Source organism: Bos indicus x Bos taurus, chromosome 13 (genome assembly GCF_003369695.1).
Source record: "Bos indicus x Bos taurus breed Angus x Brahman F1 hybrid chromosome 13, Bos_hybrid_MaternalHap_v2.0, whole genome shotgun sequence".
NCBI classification, from domain to species: domain Eukaryota; kingdom Metazoa; phylum Chordata; class Mammalia; order Artiodactyla; family Bovidae; genus Bos; species Bos indicus x Bos taurus.
In genome coordinates, this window is record NC_040088.1 from 16,795,482 (window position 1) to 16,816,624 (window position 21,143).

Consider the following 21,143-nt stretch of genomic DNA (forward strand, 5'->3'; position numbering starts at 1 on the left):
TAAGACTCAGGAGAGATGAGGTTTAAGTGAGGCTTTAAAGGATGAATAGGAGTATTCCAAATAGCCCAGGGGAAGCCAGGCTTGCCAAGCTGAAGGGAGATGTGAGCAAAGACATGGGATTGCCAAGTGCGTGGCAAATTTTGGGGACTAGTAAGTGGGGAAATGACTGTAATTTAATCATGACTCTCAAGGAGTCTTCTTTAGAGAGGCATGCCAGAGGAACTGCCATCAAAGCAAATAATCTATGTTTCCACTCTCCAGAAAAGAGTCTATTTCCCAGGCTACCAAGTCAACTTGTTACAAAGCACAAATATTCGCCTCTGTGTAAGTAATAGCAGTGGATGTAAACCAAATTTTAAACCCCGAAGATCCCTGAGAATGCCAGGACCACACTCTCTCTCCACAAATGTGCTGTTCTATTGCCTAGGACCTCCAGCTGGGAAAAAGACCAAGGCAATAACTGCAAACTGCACATCACAATAAATTCTGCTATATGCCCTCTAGCCTCCACTCGTGCAATTCCAGGCCTCCGATATTGGCCCCAAATTAAAACTACGAGGACAACTCAACCCTTATAATATGAGAATATTTATCAAACTTCTTCCTGAATGCAGCACAAGGGTAGGAAGACACAGATGAAGACCACCTACCAGTTCTGCTGTTTGACATTTACTGATGGCTCCTGACTGGCTGCAGATCAGCAAATAATATATGGGAGTCTAGAAATGTTCACTTGTTTGTGATTCATGCCAGCCCCACCAGTATAAAGCTGTAAGAGTCAAAACTTTAAAATAATATAATAAAACAGAAACTAAACAAAACAAACAGAAAACCCCGTACAGCAGCTACTTAATGGTTCCCCGGACTGAGGATGAACCGTTTCTTCCGAAACAAACAATAAAATCTGCAAGATCCAGCTTTTGTCGGTGGGCCTGGCAACACAGAAGACACAAAGGGGGCTTTTGTGTGAACTGCCGTTTCTAGGTACGCTTTACAGGCAGCAGACCAGCTAGCCGATCCTTTCGTCTCCTCTATTCACACAGGCAAAGGATGATAATTAAAATCGGTCTAGGGACCAGGCAGGAAGGCTCATTCAGGGCCACTGTAATTAACCTCTGGAAGGCAAGACGACACAGATGACACTGTGGGGACATGAGAAGGAGCAAGTGCCACAGCCTTCCTTCAGATGCTGCTCGGAACAAAAGACCCCCACGCCATCCTTTCCTTTCTGCACGGCGGTTCAAAGGGAAAATAAAGGTCCTGGATTCGACAAAAGTGGCAGTTCGCTCCAGGAAGGAGCTTGAAAGAAAAATGGCCATAGAAATTTTCATCATACTCAGTCACAAATGGCCCTGCTGGACTCCAGCCTCTCTCTCTATAAGAGACAGTCCTTCATATCCAGTGGGTTCACAACCCCTTCATGCACACCAAATGCCAGCTGCGAGCATGGCACATGGGAAATTTCTCATGTCAAGAAGCTTGAAAGAGAAGGGTGAGGAAGGGCTGGGCAGTGTAGCAATGGGGTCTCAGAATCATCTGGGGTCCAGCCCCAGCCATTCTAATTCAGCAGGTCTTGGATGGGGCCAGAAAGTAGCCTAACCAAGCACCTCAGGTGCTTCTAATCCAAGGAGCTATACCGATCTTTGATGAACTCTGCACACTGCAACAAAACCAGTGCTTAGGGCTTCCCTGGTGGCTCAGTGGTAAAGAACACGCCTGCCAATGCAGGAGACGTGGGTTTCGATCCCTGATCGGAGAGGATCCCACGTGACACAGAGCAACTAAGTCTGTGTGCCAGAACTGCTGAGCCTGAGCTCTAGAGGCCAGGAACTGCAACTGCTGACCCTATGGGCTAGGGAACCCATGCCCCAAAACAAGAGAAATCACCACAATGAGAAGCCTGAGCACTGCAACTAGAGAGTAGCCCCCACTCTCCACAACTAGAGAAAAGCCTGCGCAGCAATGAAGAACCCAGCACAGTACAAAATAAGTAAATAAATAAACTTATTATTAAAAAAAAATAAAACACCCAAAAAACAAAACCGAAAACCCTGTACTTACTAACATTCTTAACCAGAGAGAAAAGATCAGACAGTAGAAGACAAGAGAAACGACGGGAACTTGAGGATGAGATAGCTTGATGGGTTAGATAAGAGGTCGATAGGTGGTATCAGGGTAAGAGGCTGGACTAGCCCTGCCACCGGCCCTCTGGCGAGAGAGGGAAGCTGGTGTCATGGGCCAGGATGGCAGAGGGGACCGCAACATGCAGGAGCTCATCTCTGCTATTACAGGGGCTGGCTGAGTGACGCGGGGGAAGGCTTCCCTTCTGCAGCTGGGCTTCCTCATGGGTAGAGTGGGCTGATGAGACGACATCAGTTCACCTCACATATAAACTCTTGCAAGTGGCTGCTGCCTGGAATAACAGTTCACCTCACATATCAACTCTTGCAAGTGGCTGCTGCCTGGAATAACAGCCTAGGCTCCAAAAAACGGGACACAGAAATCAGCTGACCCTGACTTCTGAAGTCAAGGGCTGCTCCTCGGGCCGGGGTAAGCTAGAAAGTTTGTTCTTGCTTTTAACATTCTCTGATTCCCTATCTGTAAAACAAGTAATAATGATACCGTCCTCACCAGCACTTGAGAGTACAAAGCCTAGAGCCCAGAGCAGAAAAGAAACTCTTTTCTGCAAAAACTCCTCGTAAAAGAGGTTAGAAGCAGCATGGTGAGGGTGGGCAAGCTGGAATTGGAGTCAAAGAGAACAGAGGTTCAAATCCCAGCCGTGTGACCACAGGCAGGTTTGTTTTGTCTCTCAAAGCCTCAGCTCCACGGCTAAGTGGGAATAGTAGCAGTAACACCCTTCTGAGGGGACACGGTGAAGAGCAAATAAAGTGTAAAGGCCTGCCTAGAGCAGATAGTCAACAAATGCCAGGACTCTACGCCCCCTGCCCTAATACAGTTCCACAGAATAAGGTACCCCAAGGTTGCATTCTACTTTCATATCCTCCTTATTCAGTCCAGCCTTTTGCCACAGAGCTCTCTGTCTCCGATACCACTCACAGAGACAACGGTGGGGATGGTGTGGACACCATATGCACAGCTGCAAAACCCCAGAGGGCCGCGCGACTTACCAGAGCATCAGTGAGCACTTCCGCTCCTTCTTCACTCTCGTGGAGAGTGTCTATGTCTGTTAATTCCTGAAGCAAATCAACCACTGCTATGGACACATGTGAAGAATGTTAAGGGTAACACGCACATATGAAAACCCTAGTGACATTTTATTAAAATATTTGGCTCCCAGCCACTTCCTGGTCAATTGCTTCACCACCGTTTACCTTTAATACACTCTAGTTTTATAAACATCTCTTCAACAAGGTTCTAATCACAGTGGCTGTTCAATACATGTTGGTAACTGCTTCACTTAGGCTATTTCCCTTATGCTGCCTTCCTGGCAACTTATTCCATAGGTTCACTACATCTTCATAAATTTCACAGCTTCAAGTAGATCACTTGGGTGGTCGCTTTTCCAGTGAGAAATAGGCCAACACCCTTAACCTTACCTCATAATTTAAATTCTTGGAACTGAGTAAGGATAATCTTAACTACCTTGTGTACTTTACCTTCAAAGACAGTAATGATTTTTTCTGAGATTAGATGGCTGGTGTTCACCAAGGAGTCTTCAGAAATCAGGGCATGACAAACAGATTTAGATTGTAGAGGGAAGGATTTATGTTGGACTGTGCTAGACTCCACCAACCTCCCTTCCCCTTAAATATGCTTCTGCTTTGGACACAAAAGGAAAGTAAACAATGATGATTACAGACTAGGCAAAAAGAGAAGGGGGGGGACACGTAAGAGAAAGGACACACAAAGAAGAGAAAAAAGGAGTTATGTTTGGTAACTGGTAAACTGGTAGCCCGACCTAAGGGCTTCCCTAGTAGCTCAGTGGTAAAGAATCCACCTGAAAAGAGACACGAGTTTGATCCCTAGGTCAGGAACATCCCCTGGAGGAGGAAATGGCAACACATTCCAATATTCTTGCCTGGGAAATCCCATGGACAGAGGATCCTGGCAGCTACAGTCCATGGGGTCTCAGAGTTGGAAATGACTTAGTGACTAAACAACAACAAGAAGCCTGAACTAAACTAAGTTTCCCATACATACAGACACACACATACACACGAACACACACCACTTGCTGTCAGTCAGCATCTACTGAATGCTTACGATGAATAAAGCACTGTGATAGAGACAAAGGCAAATCCATTCACTCTGGGCCTCAGTTTCCTCATCAATAAAATGAGGAAGTTAAGGTAATTAAAGACATTTAAACAATTATCCAGGCTTGTCTAGTGGCTGAGATGGTAAAGAATCTGCCTGCAATGTGGGAGCCCTGGGTTTGACCCCTGGGTTGGGAAGATCCCCCGGAGAAAGGAATGGCTACCCACTCCACTATCCTTGCGTGGAGAATTTCATGGACAGAGGAGCCTGGCAAGCTACAGTTCAAGGGATCACAAAGAGTCGGGCACAACTGAGTGACTAACACTTTCACTTTCACACAATTATACACCACAGGCAATTATCAATGTGTAACAAATGAGGAACACGGACAACTTGAACCGCAGACATCCTTAAAACATGGAGCAATCAAATTGAACTGGGAAATCAGGAAAGATTTGCTACAAGAAGACTGGTCAGAAAAGAGGCAACTAAAAAGATGAGGGAAGGTAAACTAGAAAGCAAAACATCAGGAATATAGGCAGAGAGATTCGAACGTAAGAGGGTATATGAAGAGGAGAAGAAAGAGGACTGGGGAAGCAGGGAGGGGAGAAAATTAGAATCATATGAAGAAAATAATGTCTTGGAAGAATAACCTAACAGCTATGTGCAGGAAGCACTAAACAGCACTGTGAGGGTTGGGAGTGGGCAGACGTGGGGTGCGGGGAAACGTCAAGCCTGAAGGAGCAAAACCTGTTCTGAAGCTACCACACACACAAGGGTCCAGAAGCAAGATGATGAAGGTCTTATCAGGGCAGGGCAGTTTCAGTACAAACTGGAAAGAAAAAGATAATAAGAAAGATACAGGACCTATTAACAAGAATGACAGGACTTGCTCACTGCCAACTGATGTTACAGATATCTTATGAACACCTTTTGCTAAAAGAAAAATTATTCAGAGCTTTGTTTTTATCTATAACTGACCAGTTGGCTATCATGAATAAGCTTTCTGTGTTTTATTCTCTCGCACTTTAAAGTAATATTTGTGCAAAACATGGGTGTGCTATGAAACTCAATGTGTATGAAAACAGAAAAGGTCTCTGGACAAAATTCCTTCATGCTTATACAGTCTTTACTAACAAAGTAACTAGAAAGCTTTTGACATAACAGACCAGGTGTCATAAGTGACATATAGTAAACCAAAATACATAAACTGAATTAATTTTTTTAAAAAAGGGCTAATCAAATTAACCTCTAGAAATGCTGAGCGTTAGGAATTAGTAGTTCTCCCTTTCTAAACACTGCAGTAGATACCATCATAATCACTAGCATTTTTTAAGTCATCATTATGCCAAGCACTGTGCTGCTGAATTCTCACAACGACATGATCCCTATTTTACAGACAGGAAAGTGAAAGCTCAGAGTGGTTAAGTAACTTACCTAAAGGTCACTGCAACCGTAAGGGAGAATGTTAGGTTCGCATGATTCCAAAAACAGTATCTCTGCCACTACTCTTCATATTAATGCAGAGGGGAATATACACCAGCTTTAACTACAACTAAATTCTAGCTAATGACCCTACTATAATAACAGAGAAAAGAACTGTCATTTATTTCCATTATAAATTATTAAAGTTCCAGGAAAAAGGACAAAATGCTGACAACACCCCCGTCATTCTCCTCATCTAAAAAGCTCCCATACTGATTCTCTTGAACAGTTTTTACATATGAGATGTAAAAATACTATTATTTATCCATCTGTTTATTTAATAAGCATGACGACATTTCATCCATCCATCCATCCAACCACGGTGGAGTCAAATGTCTATAGGACAAGGATGTGAATCAGGCATGCAATAGGTACTATCCTTACATTCCCGACATCATGCCGCACTAAGTACTTACTAACCTGATATGTGATGATTATTAATTAAACATTAACCTCAACAAACATGTGGGATATATGTGAAATAACAGATGAAGAGTCACAGCAAACTCAAGGATGGGGCCACATCATATTTATCTTTGATTCCTATCTTTAGTGAACCAAACTATTGCCAAATTATTAATACTATGGAATCTTGCTCAAGCTTCTTTATTTCCATATAGCTTATATGCCTCATCTGAATAAGGTGGTAATGATCTCTGCCCAGCCTATCTCACACAGTAACTATAAGGAATAAATGACATCATAAGGTCAAAGGGCAATTAAATCAAAGTACTGAGAAAACAAGACAGCACTATAACAAACGTTGTTAGTCAATTCTTCCCACAGAATGGTCACACCTTCACTACTGCCTTCATTTTTCTAAAACTTCTAAAATCTAAAATTTAAGCTAACAACAACACAATCCTCCCCTTTTGGGTTACATTGGATTGAAAATCTAATTTTATATTTCAGCTATGCCACAGAAATTCAGATTGATCAAGTCCTTTTTCAGCCTCTAAGGTTTCATGGGACAGGCAGGTATCATATTTTTCTTTGATTATTCTTATACCATGCTTACAAATGGGTCATAGTAAACCTGGAGAAAAAAGGAAAAGAAAATTTGATAATGGTGGTGGTTTTATTTAGGAACAGAACTAATGTCTAATTCTTATCAAGAGCAGCTATTTCTTCTAATGGGCCAGTGGATAACTCCTTGCCTACATTCCTGCCTCAGTTGAGAAATCAAACAAGAAACAAGTTACCAGCTACCAGGTCTGGCAAACAACTCAGCAATTCTAGCACTAACTGATTTTATGTAAATTCTCAACTTTCACCAAATAGCATTTCAGCAAGGCAGTAAATGAGTCCATAATTGTAATCGACTCCTGAGTAATATAATATGACCCATAAGATGGAGGTCATTTGAGGACCAGAAAGAAGAATAAGAAGCAAACTAAAGACAGACAGATGAACTCTCAATCTTGATGAGAAAATTCAGCATGGTCTGCCACCCATCCAGCATTTTTTCACAAGCAGACTCTGGGCATGGGTGATAGGTTTTTCCACTGTAGTTACAATTTCATTTCACAAGGTAAAAGGCTCTCCCATCCAAGTGTAATAGGAAAACAGAGAGCCTGTCTCTCTGCGAATTACTAAAACACAGTTTGTGACAGCCTATTCTGCCAAGTCAGGTAGAAAGGCCACCCCATTCACTCCCTCAGCACCTGCCCACTAGGGGGGCAATAAGCTAGTATAATAAGAAGTGAAGTAGAAAAGACCAGCTGGGCACAAAATGGTCCACAACCCAGTGGCTTTTTACAAAAAGAGGGGTGTTGGCTTTTATTTTTTGGTTCTAGATACTTGTTTTTGGCCTGATCTCATGGAGAGTCTTAGGACAGAAACAGAGTGTTAATTTCATTAATCTCCAATGAAATATGGCCATAGGAACAAAATTATTAAAAAAAAAAAGATAAAGACGAATAAAATATATTAAGCAGATGGCTTTTTTAAAAAAGTCATTTCAATAACGTGTCTTAAGAAAAATGACCAGTCTAGAGTCACAGTATATAACTGATTTAATGGAACAAATCTGGGTGGGTTTTTTTTAAGTCTTTTTAAAATTTTATTCCTAGGACAATGCTTAGATATAGCTCATCTAATGTAGATGAATTTCTAAACAGACAAAATGGTCTTTTCCTCCTTTTCTAGCAGTTGAAAGAGAACTACCTAGAATGAATCTAGGCCTTTAATTTTATCCCAATCCTTAATCTAAATAACATGAGTGGGGGAAATGCTCTCATTCTTCATTTACTAGGTACCCAATAAATGTTAGTGGGCACTACTACAGCACAGGGGAAATGTCCCAAGCAGGCCACAACCACCCTAACCTTCCAAAGACATGGAATTCACCTAAAACTCATAAGCAAGATCAAAAGTTACATTAAGAGATGCTTTTCCTAGACCGCCATTTTGGTACTTTTCATCTGATCTGATTTATTTCAGAGCATATTGAAACAGCTCCAAAAAATGAGTGTTTGGTTTATCAGTACAGATTATCAGGGAAGTTGGATGATGAATGAGGAAAAGAAGTAAATTCTTTTCCATATAATTTTGATTCTAGAAATATCAAGATGAGAATAGCTCCCAGCAAAATAACAGCTTGAGATACAGGAGTCTTGTTAGACAGTGCTTGCAGGAAAGTACTGGAGCAATAACCAACTCCCTTCCAGTCCAACTAGAAGAAAGTCCTGAGGAGGTGCAAACCCTTCCCAGCCCTATTCCTGCTCATCAGCATGGAGGCTCAAACACGAGGCACTCCTTGTACACACCTTCTGGAATAATATGCTATGTCACAGTCACAGACTCAGATTGCTCAAGTTCAACAATCCCTGCTGGTCTTTATTAAAAAAAAAAAAAAAAAACTCCACCTGCTCTTTATTTTCCAGTTCCCACAGCAATTTTTCACAAAATCCAACAGGATAACTTCACGCAAGTTTTCCTGGCTTTCTAGGGTCTGAGAAAACTAAGCAGTAATTTAGAAAAGAACAGTGCTAACGACCACTCCCTATTTCAGACCAAGTAGCACTGCCCCATCAGCACCAATAATCCACTCTGCAACTAACAAAACGAACCCCCCTTCCTAGGAGCACACAACCTACTGTACTGACGCCCTGAGTCAACAGTACAACATGTGCTGAGTGCTACGTGGCTGCAGTCATGTCGGACTCTTTGCGACCTCATGGGCCGTAGCCCTCCAGGCTCCTCTGTCGGTGATATTCTCCAGGCAAGAATACTGGAGTGGTTGCCATGCCCTCCTCCAGGGGATCTTCCTGATTCAAGATGGAACCCACATCTCTATGTCTTCTCCATTAGCAAGTGGGTTCTTAACCACTAGCACCACCTGAGAAGCTCACTCAGAAGTGTAATGAGACCTCATTTTTCTGAATCACAAATAGGTGGAGAGAAAGCAGATTTGAAAAAAAATTTTTTGGTTTGGATTACTCAATAGTTTTTAAATTAAAGAAGAGGGTATTTAGATGGGGGCAGTTGTCATGACTCTAAAAATAAATAAAGCCATGGACCTGATATCCATGTAAGTCTGGGCTGACTACATGGCCACATCAGCTCCCAGCACGTGAGGAATGGCAATCTCCATTGCCAAGGTAGACACTGTAAAAATACACTTGAAATGCATACTAATCCCTAATCTATCAAAAGCTTATGCATCTCCAATGCCCAATTCTCTAATCACTGCCAAGCCAGAGATGATGTGTGTTTTCTCAGAACTCCAGTGGTATTTTCTGTGCAAAACACTCCAAGGGTACTTATCACACAGCAAGGTGAGTGTTTTTGCTATCAACTGGAGTTATTATTTCTTGCCACCCTAATAGCACCCAACAGGGCTTATCATACAAAGGAGGAACCCAGTAAATGCCATGATCTGTCACAGAACTTTAGAAAGGATTCCACTGACTCGTCCCTCAAGTTGAGAACACAGCAGATGACATGCGAAAATCAGACATTTATGGATTTTGTGCCTAGATTTTTTTTTCCCTTTGGTCATAGCAGCAGAGGTAGCCATCATCTGGGGTTCTGTCTTCCTCTTGTTTTAGTCCTCCTTGTTCCTTTAGGCAAATGGAGTAAACCTGGGCCACAGAACTGATTGTTTAGCACTACCTTAAGAAAATACTGATATCTTTAAATGTACCTTTGATTTCATTTTTCTGTAGAAACACTCCAAAAGGTTCACCAAAAGGGCTCTAAACATGTTTAAATGATTTACTTTAAAGGAAAAATTGTTTTTAAAAGCCCGATTTCTGAAAGGCAACAGCTGTTGGATCCCACCTCGTGTTCCCTCCTAATGCATTCAGAGTGACTCTTCAGTACTGCGTGAGGGGTGTGCTCCCCCTCCCCCGCACCCCCAGAGGTGCTCTTCACAGACCAGAATTCCTCTCCGCAGCCAACCTACGGCTGAGCTGCAGCCTCTCGAGGCGGGGAGATGAGGCCCAGAAGCGCTGACAAGCCCTCCCCAGCAGCAGTGATGCAGAGCGCCAGAATAAACTCTGAAGCGGCTTCTCACGGTTGAAAGGACAAGACTCAAGCTGTTTTCTCACATCCTCTGCCTCTTAAGGTTACAACAGACCAGCCTCTGATCCAATTAAAATCCCTATAGTTTATGTTTTCGCAAAGAAGGACAAAGCAAAAATGACCTGTGCTTGCTGGCAACATAACCAGCCATGTATGGCTGTGGTTGATAAATGAAGAGTTAAAAAAGATTAAAAATTTAAGTCATGACTGCCACGAAATTGTTTATTCATGGTAAGGTGTTTTGGGCAGTTACAGCTGTACAACAGTAAATTGTTAACAACCGTTTCCTGAAGAAAAATTTCCATTATAGATCACAGATAAGACAAGAAACAGAGTGCAGTGCCACTGGGAGATCAACGCTCCAACAGATTGAGAATGTGTTAGATGCAAGTCAAGAGGGCTGACTCTTCCCTGAAACCACGCCCAGGAAAAATGGTACTAGGAGGAAGATGACATTTACCCTAGTTGCTGCATCTGATTAAAATTAGGTAATTTTTAAAATTTCAAGTGCACTTTAAATTTGATGTAAGGCGTAATTAAAAAATCAGATTAAAAAAATATAATTAGGGCAGCAGGGTGAAGATTAGCAGCAAGAGGGGAAAAAACAGTTTAGCTTGGAGAAAACAGGAGGGAAATGGCAGTCTGTCAAAGTTATTACAGGGGGACTTGTTTTTTTTTTCCTCTTTAAAGACCAGAACTTAACAACTTGGAACATCTGTGCCCTTGCCTTTCCCAAGTATGCCATGTCGAGCACACTTCTTGCATCAGTCTTCTCCCCAGCAGGAACCAGGCTGGTGAATCAGCAAAATGTCAGTACCTTCAGAAAGCTGCCACTATTATTTTGAGTTGGCAGGAACAGAAAAAAGAAATTAGAGTTGTGTTTCCAGAAACAAAACAGGTGATGGCTGTATCGACACACAAGGTAATGGGTGACACTGCAACTCTGTCAGGGGTGCAGTAAATCCTACAGGGAAAGACTCAGGGTGTGCTAGAAAAGGACACTGGACTGGAAATCCCCCACCGCAACAGCCAGTGGTTCAACATCTGGACCTCAGACATACTACTAACTAAACAAATAAGGCTCTGGATGAAGTCATCTCTAAAGTCCATTTGGATTCTGAAAATCTACCCTTCTATAGTTAAGCTGAAATGTGAAGTCACAATTAGAACTCTTGGTTGCTAACTCTGGGAGGGCCAGTTACCTTAAATAGGTATCCTGAAGTCCAGTATCCTAAATAGGACTTATGCTAGACATCCACTATGTTTACTGACGGATGCTGCTTGAGCATCACTGCAGCCTGTGGTTCCTGGGGGTTGAGCACAGTGCCTGATAAGCACTCAGAGCCATGCTTCTCAAATGAATTCACGAGACCCGTATCAAGCTCACCCAAAATAAGCTAACTGACTGGGGTTCTCGTACCACTCAGAACTGCCCAGTGAATCCTGGGGAATATTCTCATCAATCCGGATACTGACAGAGAGATTCTCCAGACTGTCTAACATTACATGAAGTATCAGAAATGGCTTAAGATCACCCTTCAAGAAGCCTGAGTTAAAATTATTCACTGATTTATTTCTATGAGAATTATCAGGCAGGAAAGAACCTAGTCAGACATGCTCTCAGGAGAGAGATTACCAGAAAGATGAAAATAACATGAAGCAGCAGCAGATCTCCCGTGAATATCACTCAAGCAGACGAACTACATTTGTCTCTTACCTTCGGAAATCTGGATTCAAACAGAACAACTACTGAAGAGAATTTGCTTTAATGACCATGACCACGACCACAGGCACATCAAACACCTTTTCCACTAAAGCGGTTTTGAATCTGATAACAAAGTGTAGAAAGGTTTTGGAAGTCATGATTCAGCTTCAGTTAAAAGCATTATTTACTAAATACCTAATGTGAAGTCGCTCAGTCGTGTCCGACTCTTAGTCGGATTTTCCAGGCAAGAGTACTGGAGTGGGTTGCCATTGCCTTCTCCTTACATATGTTGCTGCTGCTACTGCTAAGTCACTTCAGTCATGTCCAACTCTGTGCGACCCCACAGACTGCAGCCCACCAGGCTCCCCTGTCCCTGGGATTCTCCAGGCAAAAACACTGGAGTGGGTCGCCATTTCCTTCTCCAATGCATGAAAGTGAAAAGTGAAAGTGAAGTTGCTCAGTCGTGTCCGACTCTTAGCGACCCCATGGACCACAGCCTACCAGGCTCCTCCACCCATGGGATTTTCCAGGCAAGAGTACTGGAGTGGGTTGCCATTGCCTTCTCCTAAATACCTACTAAGTATCAGAAATTGCTTAGCACTCATATGAACTCCTGGAGAAGGCAATGGCACCCCACTCCAGTACTCTCACCTGGAAAATCCCATGGACGGAGGAGCCTGGTAGGCTGCAGTCCATGGGGTCACGAAGAGTCGGACACTTACTGAGTGACTTCACTTTCACTTTCATGCATTGGAGAAGGAAATGGCAACCCATTCCAGTGTCTTGCCTAGAGAATCCCAGGAACGGCAGAGCCTGGTGGGCTGCTGTCTATGGGGGACTTAGCAGCAGCAGCAGCATATGAATTCCCTTGATCCTCTCAACAACACTGAAAGGCAAATGTTTATACACACACACACACACACACACAGTATAGGACATGAGTTTGAGCAAACTCAGAGCAACAATGAAGGATAGGGAAGCCTGGAGTGCCTCGGTTCATGAGGTCTCAAAGAATCAGACAGACTGAGCAACTGAACAACAACACAGAGGAGCCTGGTGGGCTACAGCCCAGAGGGACACAAAGATTCAGACACGACTGAGTGAGCGCAGGCACGCACACACGCACACACATATGTATTTTTAAATGCCATCCATGAATATACACAGTATCGTACCCACAGAACAGTCTATAGCATTTAAGTCTTGAAATCAAGCTGAGAAACTAAATTCACAATTTTTAGATCCTTCAATGATTTAATGTTCTATGCCCTTAAGACTGTTAGACCTTAAGGCACCCAAGTCTGGTTATGTCCCAGTGACATAACTCATCTACTTTTGCAGATGAGAATACTAAGGGCCGGAGGTGGGGGGAGGGCACCAAATTTCATACTAGAAATAAAGCTGGGAGTCAAACCTAGATTGCCTATTTATGTCTAATGACCAGTTAACAAACATTAAATGTCATGTGCACTCAGTCCTCTTTAAAGGAATTGGGACTATAGCAGTAGACAAAGTAGATAAAAATCCCTGTCTTCCTGGACAATAAATGTGAAACTAAAGGAAGGTTCATGGTCTCCTCTAGGCTCGGCTCCACTGGGCCATCTGTTAACAAAATGATGTCTAGATCAACAGATGCAAATCCTGCCTGGTCTTGCCTATATAATGGGCCCCCAAATCAAGATCCTAAAAAATTAATGCTGTTAATATAAGAACAGATACATCACGATGAATTCTAATACTAATAAGAGCAAATAGGACAATTAAGGGTTGCCCAAGATTTGTTAATAGATTAAAAACCAGACTTCCAAATGAGTAAAAAGCACCGTGTGTTTCAAGAAGGGAGATAATTAGAATGGAAATAGAACACCAGACGTGACAGCAGACATCAGCAGAGACAAACAGGAGAAGAGAGTAAACAGCACTCCCCCACCACATCCGTCCGCCTTCCCACTGAGGACAGATCTGAAAGGATATCTGTGTTATCATGTCCAAGCAGCCCGAGAAGAGACTGAACAGCATTCAGCTCTACCAGAAGGTGGTACAGGTCTGGCATGGTGGCCACCACGTGCATCTCCTGAATGATGTCATTGAGGTCCAGCTCGGATTCCATAAACCTAGGAAGGGAAAACAAGACAGTGTCACTGCAGGGGAAGGGGTGCAATCAGTGGTGAGGAACAGACAGCAACATAATCCAGACAGAGACAATCTGTCAAAGCACCTTCAACAGACCAACCAAGAAGAATGCTCATCCAAACATCACAGTGTCACACAACTTCCCTGGGAAATCGATTTCCTCATTACAAAAATCAATTTTGGATTCAGACCTCGTTACAGGGTTCCCCTTACCCTTGCAGTCACAAGTTCCCTTTGAGAGGCTCTGAAAGCATTCTGCCGCATTCAGTGATCTATCTGCCCACCAGTTCTGTGGATTAGTTACCATTACTCCTTGGAATGGCAATTCACTTTGTTGCCCTGAAGGTAGGCATCTTGCTAATCCAAAAAGGACTTCTCTTTCCTGTCACTTCAGATCAAGGGCCAATTATCCCCTTACCCAAAGGAAAATACCGATTCTGCTACCATCCAGAAATACCTTCCCCTCCCCACCCCCTTTCCAATGAGCTGTTGAAGAGGAACATCCCAAAGTAAAGCAGGTAAAGTCTGGCATTCCATAACCCCATACCTTAAGTAGCATAATACTTCACTCACATTTCCACACCTGAACCTTTCAGCCAACCTACACCCCGGCACTAAGAAAGAACTGCTTTGCATTCACCCCTGCATGCCCTTCCCAAGTGTCTGACATTGAAGAAATGCCCACTAAGCTTTTGATGAGCAGGACAGGAAAGTTTGTTCTGAGAACACAATGCGGGATCCATGTAGAGCAACTGAACAATACCTGACTGAGGAATCAGTGGTTAAACAGACTGGAGCCAGATGGCCTGGCTCTGAACCTCACTTACCCACTTACTTAGCCTCTCTATGCCTCAGTTTCTTCATCTGTATAATAAATAGAATAATAAAGTTACCTATCTCACAGGCTACTGTAAAAAGTTAATGAACACACACACATAAAGCACTTTAAAAGTGTTTGCCGTGCAAAAAGCACAATATGTGTGCTCTCATTTCCATTACTACAATTATTATTTATAATATGTCTACCTTCCCTTCTAGGATGTAAGCTTCTTAAAAACAGGAATTATAAGAATGGATACATGTATATGTATGGCTGAGTCTCTTTGCTGTTCACCTGAAACCATCACAACATTGTTAATCAGCTATACTCCAATACAAAATAAAGAGTTTAATAAAAAATAAATACAACACACCAAATAAACCAGAAATTAGATCTTTTGTCTCTACATATCCACTGCTGCTGCTGCTGCTAAGTCACTTCAGTCGTGTCCGACTCTGTGTGACCCCATAGACGGCAGCCCACCAGGCTCCTCCATCCATGGGATTTTCCAGGCAGGAGTACTGGAGTGGGGTGCCATTGCCTTCTCCCTACATATCCACAGATGCCTGCTAAAGAAAAGGAACACAAGCAGGGATTCTTGAAGTCACTGACTCATCAACAATAGATACCGAGGAGCTGGGCAAACACTGTCTCTCCAGAACTTGGGAGATCGTGCAAGAACAAAATCTAGAGACTACCATTTTTAAAAACATGTCCATATTTTATACAATATCTTACCACTGTTTCTCTCCATTACTATTTTTAACCATAACATTTATATATATATATATATATATTTTCTGATGATAAAACATTACTTTTCGTAAAAAACTGGGGAAAGATAAGCCCTCAAAAAGTAAACAGAGATCTTAAAAGTGACAAAAATAAAGAAAAGTAAACAGAAATCATCTATAACCTTATTAGCCAGAAATAACCACTGATAATACTCTGGTAAGTTTAAGTCATTGTTCTCAACTTTTGGCCTTCCCCCTACCCAAAAGTAGCCTACATAGTATATAGTTCTAAGTACGATTTTTGCTTATTGTTGTCAGCAGAGGCTGAACAATTTCTCTTATCGTTAAACATTCCACAACAGGAAAAGTCAGTGTCCAGCACACCTCCCAGTCCTTCTTCTCCCAGGGCAAAATTCCACACTGAGCACAGCATCGCCCCTGCGGAGCCCAGACAAGACTTCAGAATCCTTCTCAACACAGCGTTTCAGTGACAACAAATGATATTAAGATACATGTGTTCATATTTTTGTGTTAAGATAACTCCCAGGAAGGAAAAGTACCAAGTCAAAGAGTATGCATAACTTAACAGGTTTTGATATATCCTGCCAGAAAGGTACCAACAGTGTATAAGTTTATTTCCCCTCATCCTGTTCAAAACAAGTATTATCTATTTAAAATCTCCAATTTGAGATGGGAAATGCAGCTTTTTAAAATTTTGCATTTCTGATACCACAATGGTTAAAATTCAATTGCTGTTTACTAGCTATCTGTATTTCTTCTTTGCCCATTTTTCTATCAGGGTGTTCATCTTATTTATTGATTTATAAGTACTCTATATATTAAAGAAATTAATCTCTGTCACACATTGAAAAAAAAAAAAAAAACAGAGAAAAATATTTGCCCTTTACTTTGTACATTGTGCTTTTTGATACAAAGGTTTTTAATTAGGGAAGTTTTTGCCTCACGAATTCTATTTTACATGTATTCTGAGCAAGGTTTTCTCTATGCTAAGATCAGATATATTTTATGGTGTGCTTTTATGTTTATACATTTTTAAATGTTTAAGAGTAATAAAACTAAGATTTATTTCAGAGTATAATATAGGACAAAGATCTAACTTTATTTCCGCAAATGTCTGGCCCATTGCCCCAGTACCATAATCTATCTTTTATCCACAGATTTGAAGAAATGCCACCTCTATCATACACTAAATTTTAATGCATACTCTAATCTGTTTATGGGCTTTTCACTCCATTTCATTGATTTGTCTGCAAATTCCTGAGCCAGGACCACACTTTCCATAGTGTTACAGTATATTTTATGTCTGTTACTGCAAAACACTCCCATACTAGCCTTCTTTTTAAATGCTCCCTGTCTGTTCTCAATTGTTTATTATTCCAAGTAAATTTTAAAATTATTTTTGTCAAGGTCCCCCGATACCACTTTTTCTAAAAAAGTCTCCTTCCACAGTGCTTACAAACAGATTACCTTTTAAATCACTAGCTCCCCATCACTTCAAGTGTGGAAGCCAAATCAGAATCATGACTTGGAAGAGCTGGTGCAGAATTCAAATATTCTATGGGGCAGTAGATCTATATAATCTTTGAATCTAATGGGCTCAGCAAACCTCTAAGGCTTCTTTGCCTTATGTGGGTAATTAAAAAAAAAAATCTGATTTCTTGAGACTAACTTGACAAAAGATTTTTACAGCTCACCAGGAAGAATTAGCAAGGGAGACTGGGCAGCAACTAGTAATAAACAAATCATGCTGGATACAAGGAAGCGATCGGGGGACTTGAGTGATAATCAATGAATGAATGTCAGCCTGGAGAGAGGCTGCTGGTGGTACCCTTCAGGGCTCCATCCTTAAGTCTGTTTAAGTATTTTACTGTTATTTTTTGACCCACGACTCAGGTGAAGATACATAAAAGGCAAACTTAACAAATGTCATATAACACAAAGCTTATAGTGAACACAGCAGCTGACAGAATCAATTCAGAAAGTTCCTGACAGGCAATGATGACAGGCCAAATCTAACAGGAGGAAAATTACCTAGGATCCACATGGAGAATAATGCACTGAACCAAAAAGGCAAGAATACATGGATCAGGAAAGACAGTATAATAAGTGGAAAAAAAGTGAAAGTCACTCAGTCGTGTCGACTCTTTGCAATCCCATGGATTGTAGTCCACCAGGCTCCTCTGTCGATAGTAAGTGGACATGTGTGGAAAGGACTTGATGATTTTAAGTCAACAGTAATCATAATACAAATCAGACCATGAGACAGCTCTGCCAGGACACAGACTGCTTCTCAGTCCTCTCTGGACACCTAGCACTGGACACACTCCCTGTCCATTGCAGAAATTCCAAAGGTGCCTGTCAAAGGGAGAAGTGGAAAACTGCTGCCTCAAATGCTACCGTGGTTTTAGGCTGCTTAAAAGAAGACAATAAGATAAGAGTAATGCTGACTATATGGCCTAAAAGTTTGTAACATCTGTTATGGGAATCTACTTTGTGAGGGATGAAAGTGAAAGTGAAAGTCGCTCAGTCATGTCCAACTCTTTGCGACCCCATGGACTACACACAGTCCATGGACTTCTCCAGGCCAGAATACTGGAGTGGAGTTATGGAAACTAAATAACTTGGGGAAGCAACTGAAATCATAAGGAGTCTAACTACCCTCTTCCATGAGGATCTGTTGAAATTCTTTTTCATTCTGAGTTGAAATCTAAAGAGTCAGAGCTGTCAAATGATGAAATAGGTTTCTTTGGAAAGTTATACCCTTGTCACTGGGGGTAATTAATAAAGGGTGATATTTTAAAAAATCAATAATTAGAAGGGAGAAATAGACTTGTACTTTCCAGTCCCTTCCAACTTTGAAATTCCTCTTTCACATATGCAATCCTAACCAAGTATCTTTAAGTTTAGAAACTCAGAAAATTATCAAAACAAAATAAAACCAGCAGAAAGTCAACTGTGAGCAGGGATATAGCATAAAAATACCACTGGGGTCCCATGTTACAAGAGTAGCGTGATATGGTGAGAAATGTCTGGACTTGGGAATGAGATTGACCTGGGTCACATCCAGCCTGTGTAACCATTAGCAGTTTGTTACTAAGTATTTATGGGCACATACTAGGTGTCCATATAACAGATAACAATCCCAGTTTGCTGTCCTCACTGAACTACCCTAGCACAAATATAAATAATCTATTGCAGCCAATTAGTAGCAAGAATATCCAGCACTGCCCAAGAAAACTGCCCCTGGAACACAGAGCACCAGACTCCAACCTTGTCAAGGGAGACAGAATATTAACTAACCTACTTCTAAAACTCAACTTCCTTCATCTTTCTCTCTGAATTAAAGTGAGGATTAAAAGAGATAAAAAGAAGTTCCTAACAATTGTTGGTAGATAGCAGGCAATCAATGAATCTAGATTCCATCAAGTTTGCTATGCTATAACAAAGAAAATTCTCTTTTTGCTGACAGAAGTACAAGCTGACTCATTTTTAAGCACACGCTACACTGTTTGCAGACGGCTGTCTAGGGATTAGGCATACCTTCAGCAACAGATGACTCACAGCTGGGGGAGAGGATCAAGTTAGAGGTCAATGGGAAAGCAATAGAGCAACATATTAAAACAGTACCCCAGGCTGAGATGGGGTCACTGATTCCATCTGGTATGACGGAGAATATTCCGCTAGCCTGCTCATGCACATTTGCTTCGTATCAGCAGGATGCCCTCCTTCAACCACAAAAGTGAATTTTAGCAAGTGACCAGCAGTGTTCAAAAGCACTATAAAAGCACCAGAAACCAGTACATGCTCCTGCAATCACAAAACCAGCTATAAGTGCACAGAGAACATGGTGCTTTCTTCACTTGCTTAAAAGCATGGTCCTGAGATTGAAGGGTCAGCGTAGGTGGTGGCTGGGGATCCTTTCAGGGGTCTATAACATCAAAACTATTTTTAGACTAACTCCAAAACATTATTTGCTTCTTTTACTCTCTTTCTCTCGGGAGTATACAGTGGAGTTTTTCAGAGGACTATACAACGTGTGATGCTACCACTGCTCTAATGGCTAATGATATGTGTGCTTGAATATTCTAGAATCTTCTAAGATAAGCACTTTGGGGTACTCAACAATTTATGCGTACAAAAGATGCCTGAGACTAAAAAATTTGAGGGCCACTGAACTAAATAATTCTGCCCCTGCAAAAATGAAGAGAAAAACTACTACAGGACTTACTGGGGAAATAGCACACTCCACTCTATGTGCTGTTTGGGAGAAAGATCACACAGTGCAGAGCAGAGGCTGCATAAGGAGAATTGTCAATTGAATCTGAAACGCAGCCAAATGAAGAGAGGCATTTTTTGGTATGCAATCAAAATGACAATTGCATATATGGGAAAATAAATTTGAATGTTTCTGATCTCAACCGGAAAGTTTCATTCAAATATGCTCTAGCAATTTTCATCTTAATTGCACCTCGCTGGTCTAGAGAATTATAAAAGACCCTGCACCAGTAAGAATTCAAGAACTCAAGGTTAAAACACAATGTAGTTTCCTGACTGCTTTTGGACATAAAAAAAAATGTTCTTTATGCATGATTTCAATTTGCAAATGTTCAGATTTAAAAACTAAAATAGTATATATATTGTCTGAATGACAAACACTGTTGATATTTTTAAATAAAATAACATTTCCTTAAAACCACTTCATGAATTGTAACAATGAATTCATGTAGTACCTACGACGTAGATGGTGAACAAAAGCTGCAGAAACCCACTGCTTTAAAGTATACCCACCAAATGGGCAAAGGCAATACTGGCATTTCAATAAGTAAACTGAGTTTCTTAAATTTCCAGTGTCATCCATCTATGGCATAGCTGCCTCATAATGTAGCCTGAAGTTCCAAGAAATGGGGATATAGTAAACATGACGTCAACTACGTAAGACCTCTCACGCGTACTGAGTACCTACAGTATGGCAGGCACTGTGCTAGGTACTACAGAGACAAGCAACACACAGTCCACCGAAAAGGAGCACAGAGTTGAATGCAGAAAAACCACTGAGTAAAGAAACAACAATAAAACAAATGGCACAGATGTTAAGGCAGATCAAATTCATTATGGGCAAGAATGCAGGGAAAGAGACCTGCTGATGGAAGAACTAAAGGAGACAGTGGAGAATTTGGCAGTAGCTATCACCCACGTGGCTCAGTGGTAACGAATTTGCCTGCCGTGCTGGAAATGCAGGAGATGCGGGTGTGATCCCCAGGTTGGGAAGAACCCCTGGAGGAGGAAATGTCTCTGGTCTTCTTGCCTGGAGAATCCCATGGAGAGAGCCTGGCGGGCTACAGTCCATGGCGTCACAAAGAGTTAGACACGACTGAGCACGCATGCACGCATCAAAGTTTAAAATGTTCATGCTTTCAATCTGGGAATTCAGTATTTAGATATGTATCCTAGAGAAACATATGGATACCAAGACAAATGTACATACAGGTTCGCTACAGTA

General features: G+C 41.6%; 1 protein-coding gene across 1 annotated transcript in view; it reads right to left on the reverse strand.

The window, feature by feature from the left end:
• The window catches only part of CTNNBL1 (catenin beta like 1), a 166,988-nt gene that overhangs the window by 103,834 nt on the left and 42,011 nt on the right, over window positions 1-21,143 (reverse strand). The window contains exons 4-5 of the mRNA XM_027558573.1: window positions 13,910-14,049; window positions 3,129-3,226 (exon numbers count right to left, since the gene is read on the reverse strand). Of these exons, the coding sequence (XP_027414374.1) occupies window positions 3,129-3,226; window positions 13,910-14,049 (238 nt within the window). The remainder of the gene's footprint in view (window positions 1-3,128; window positions 3,227-13,909; window positions 14,050-21,143) is intronic.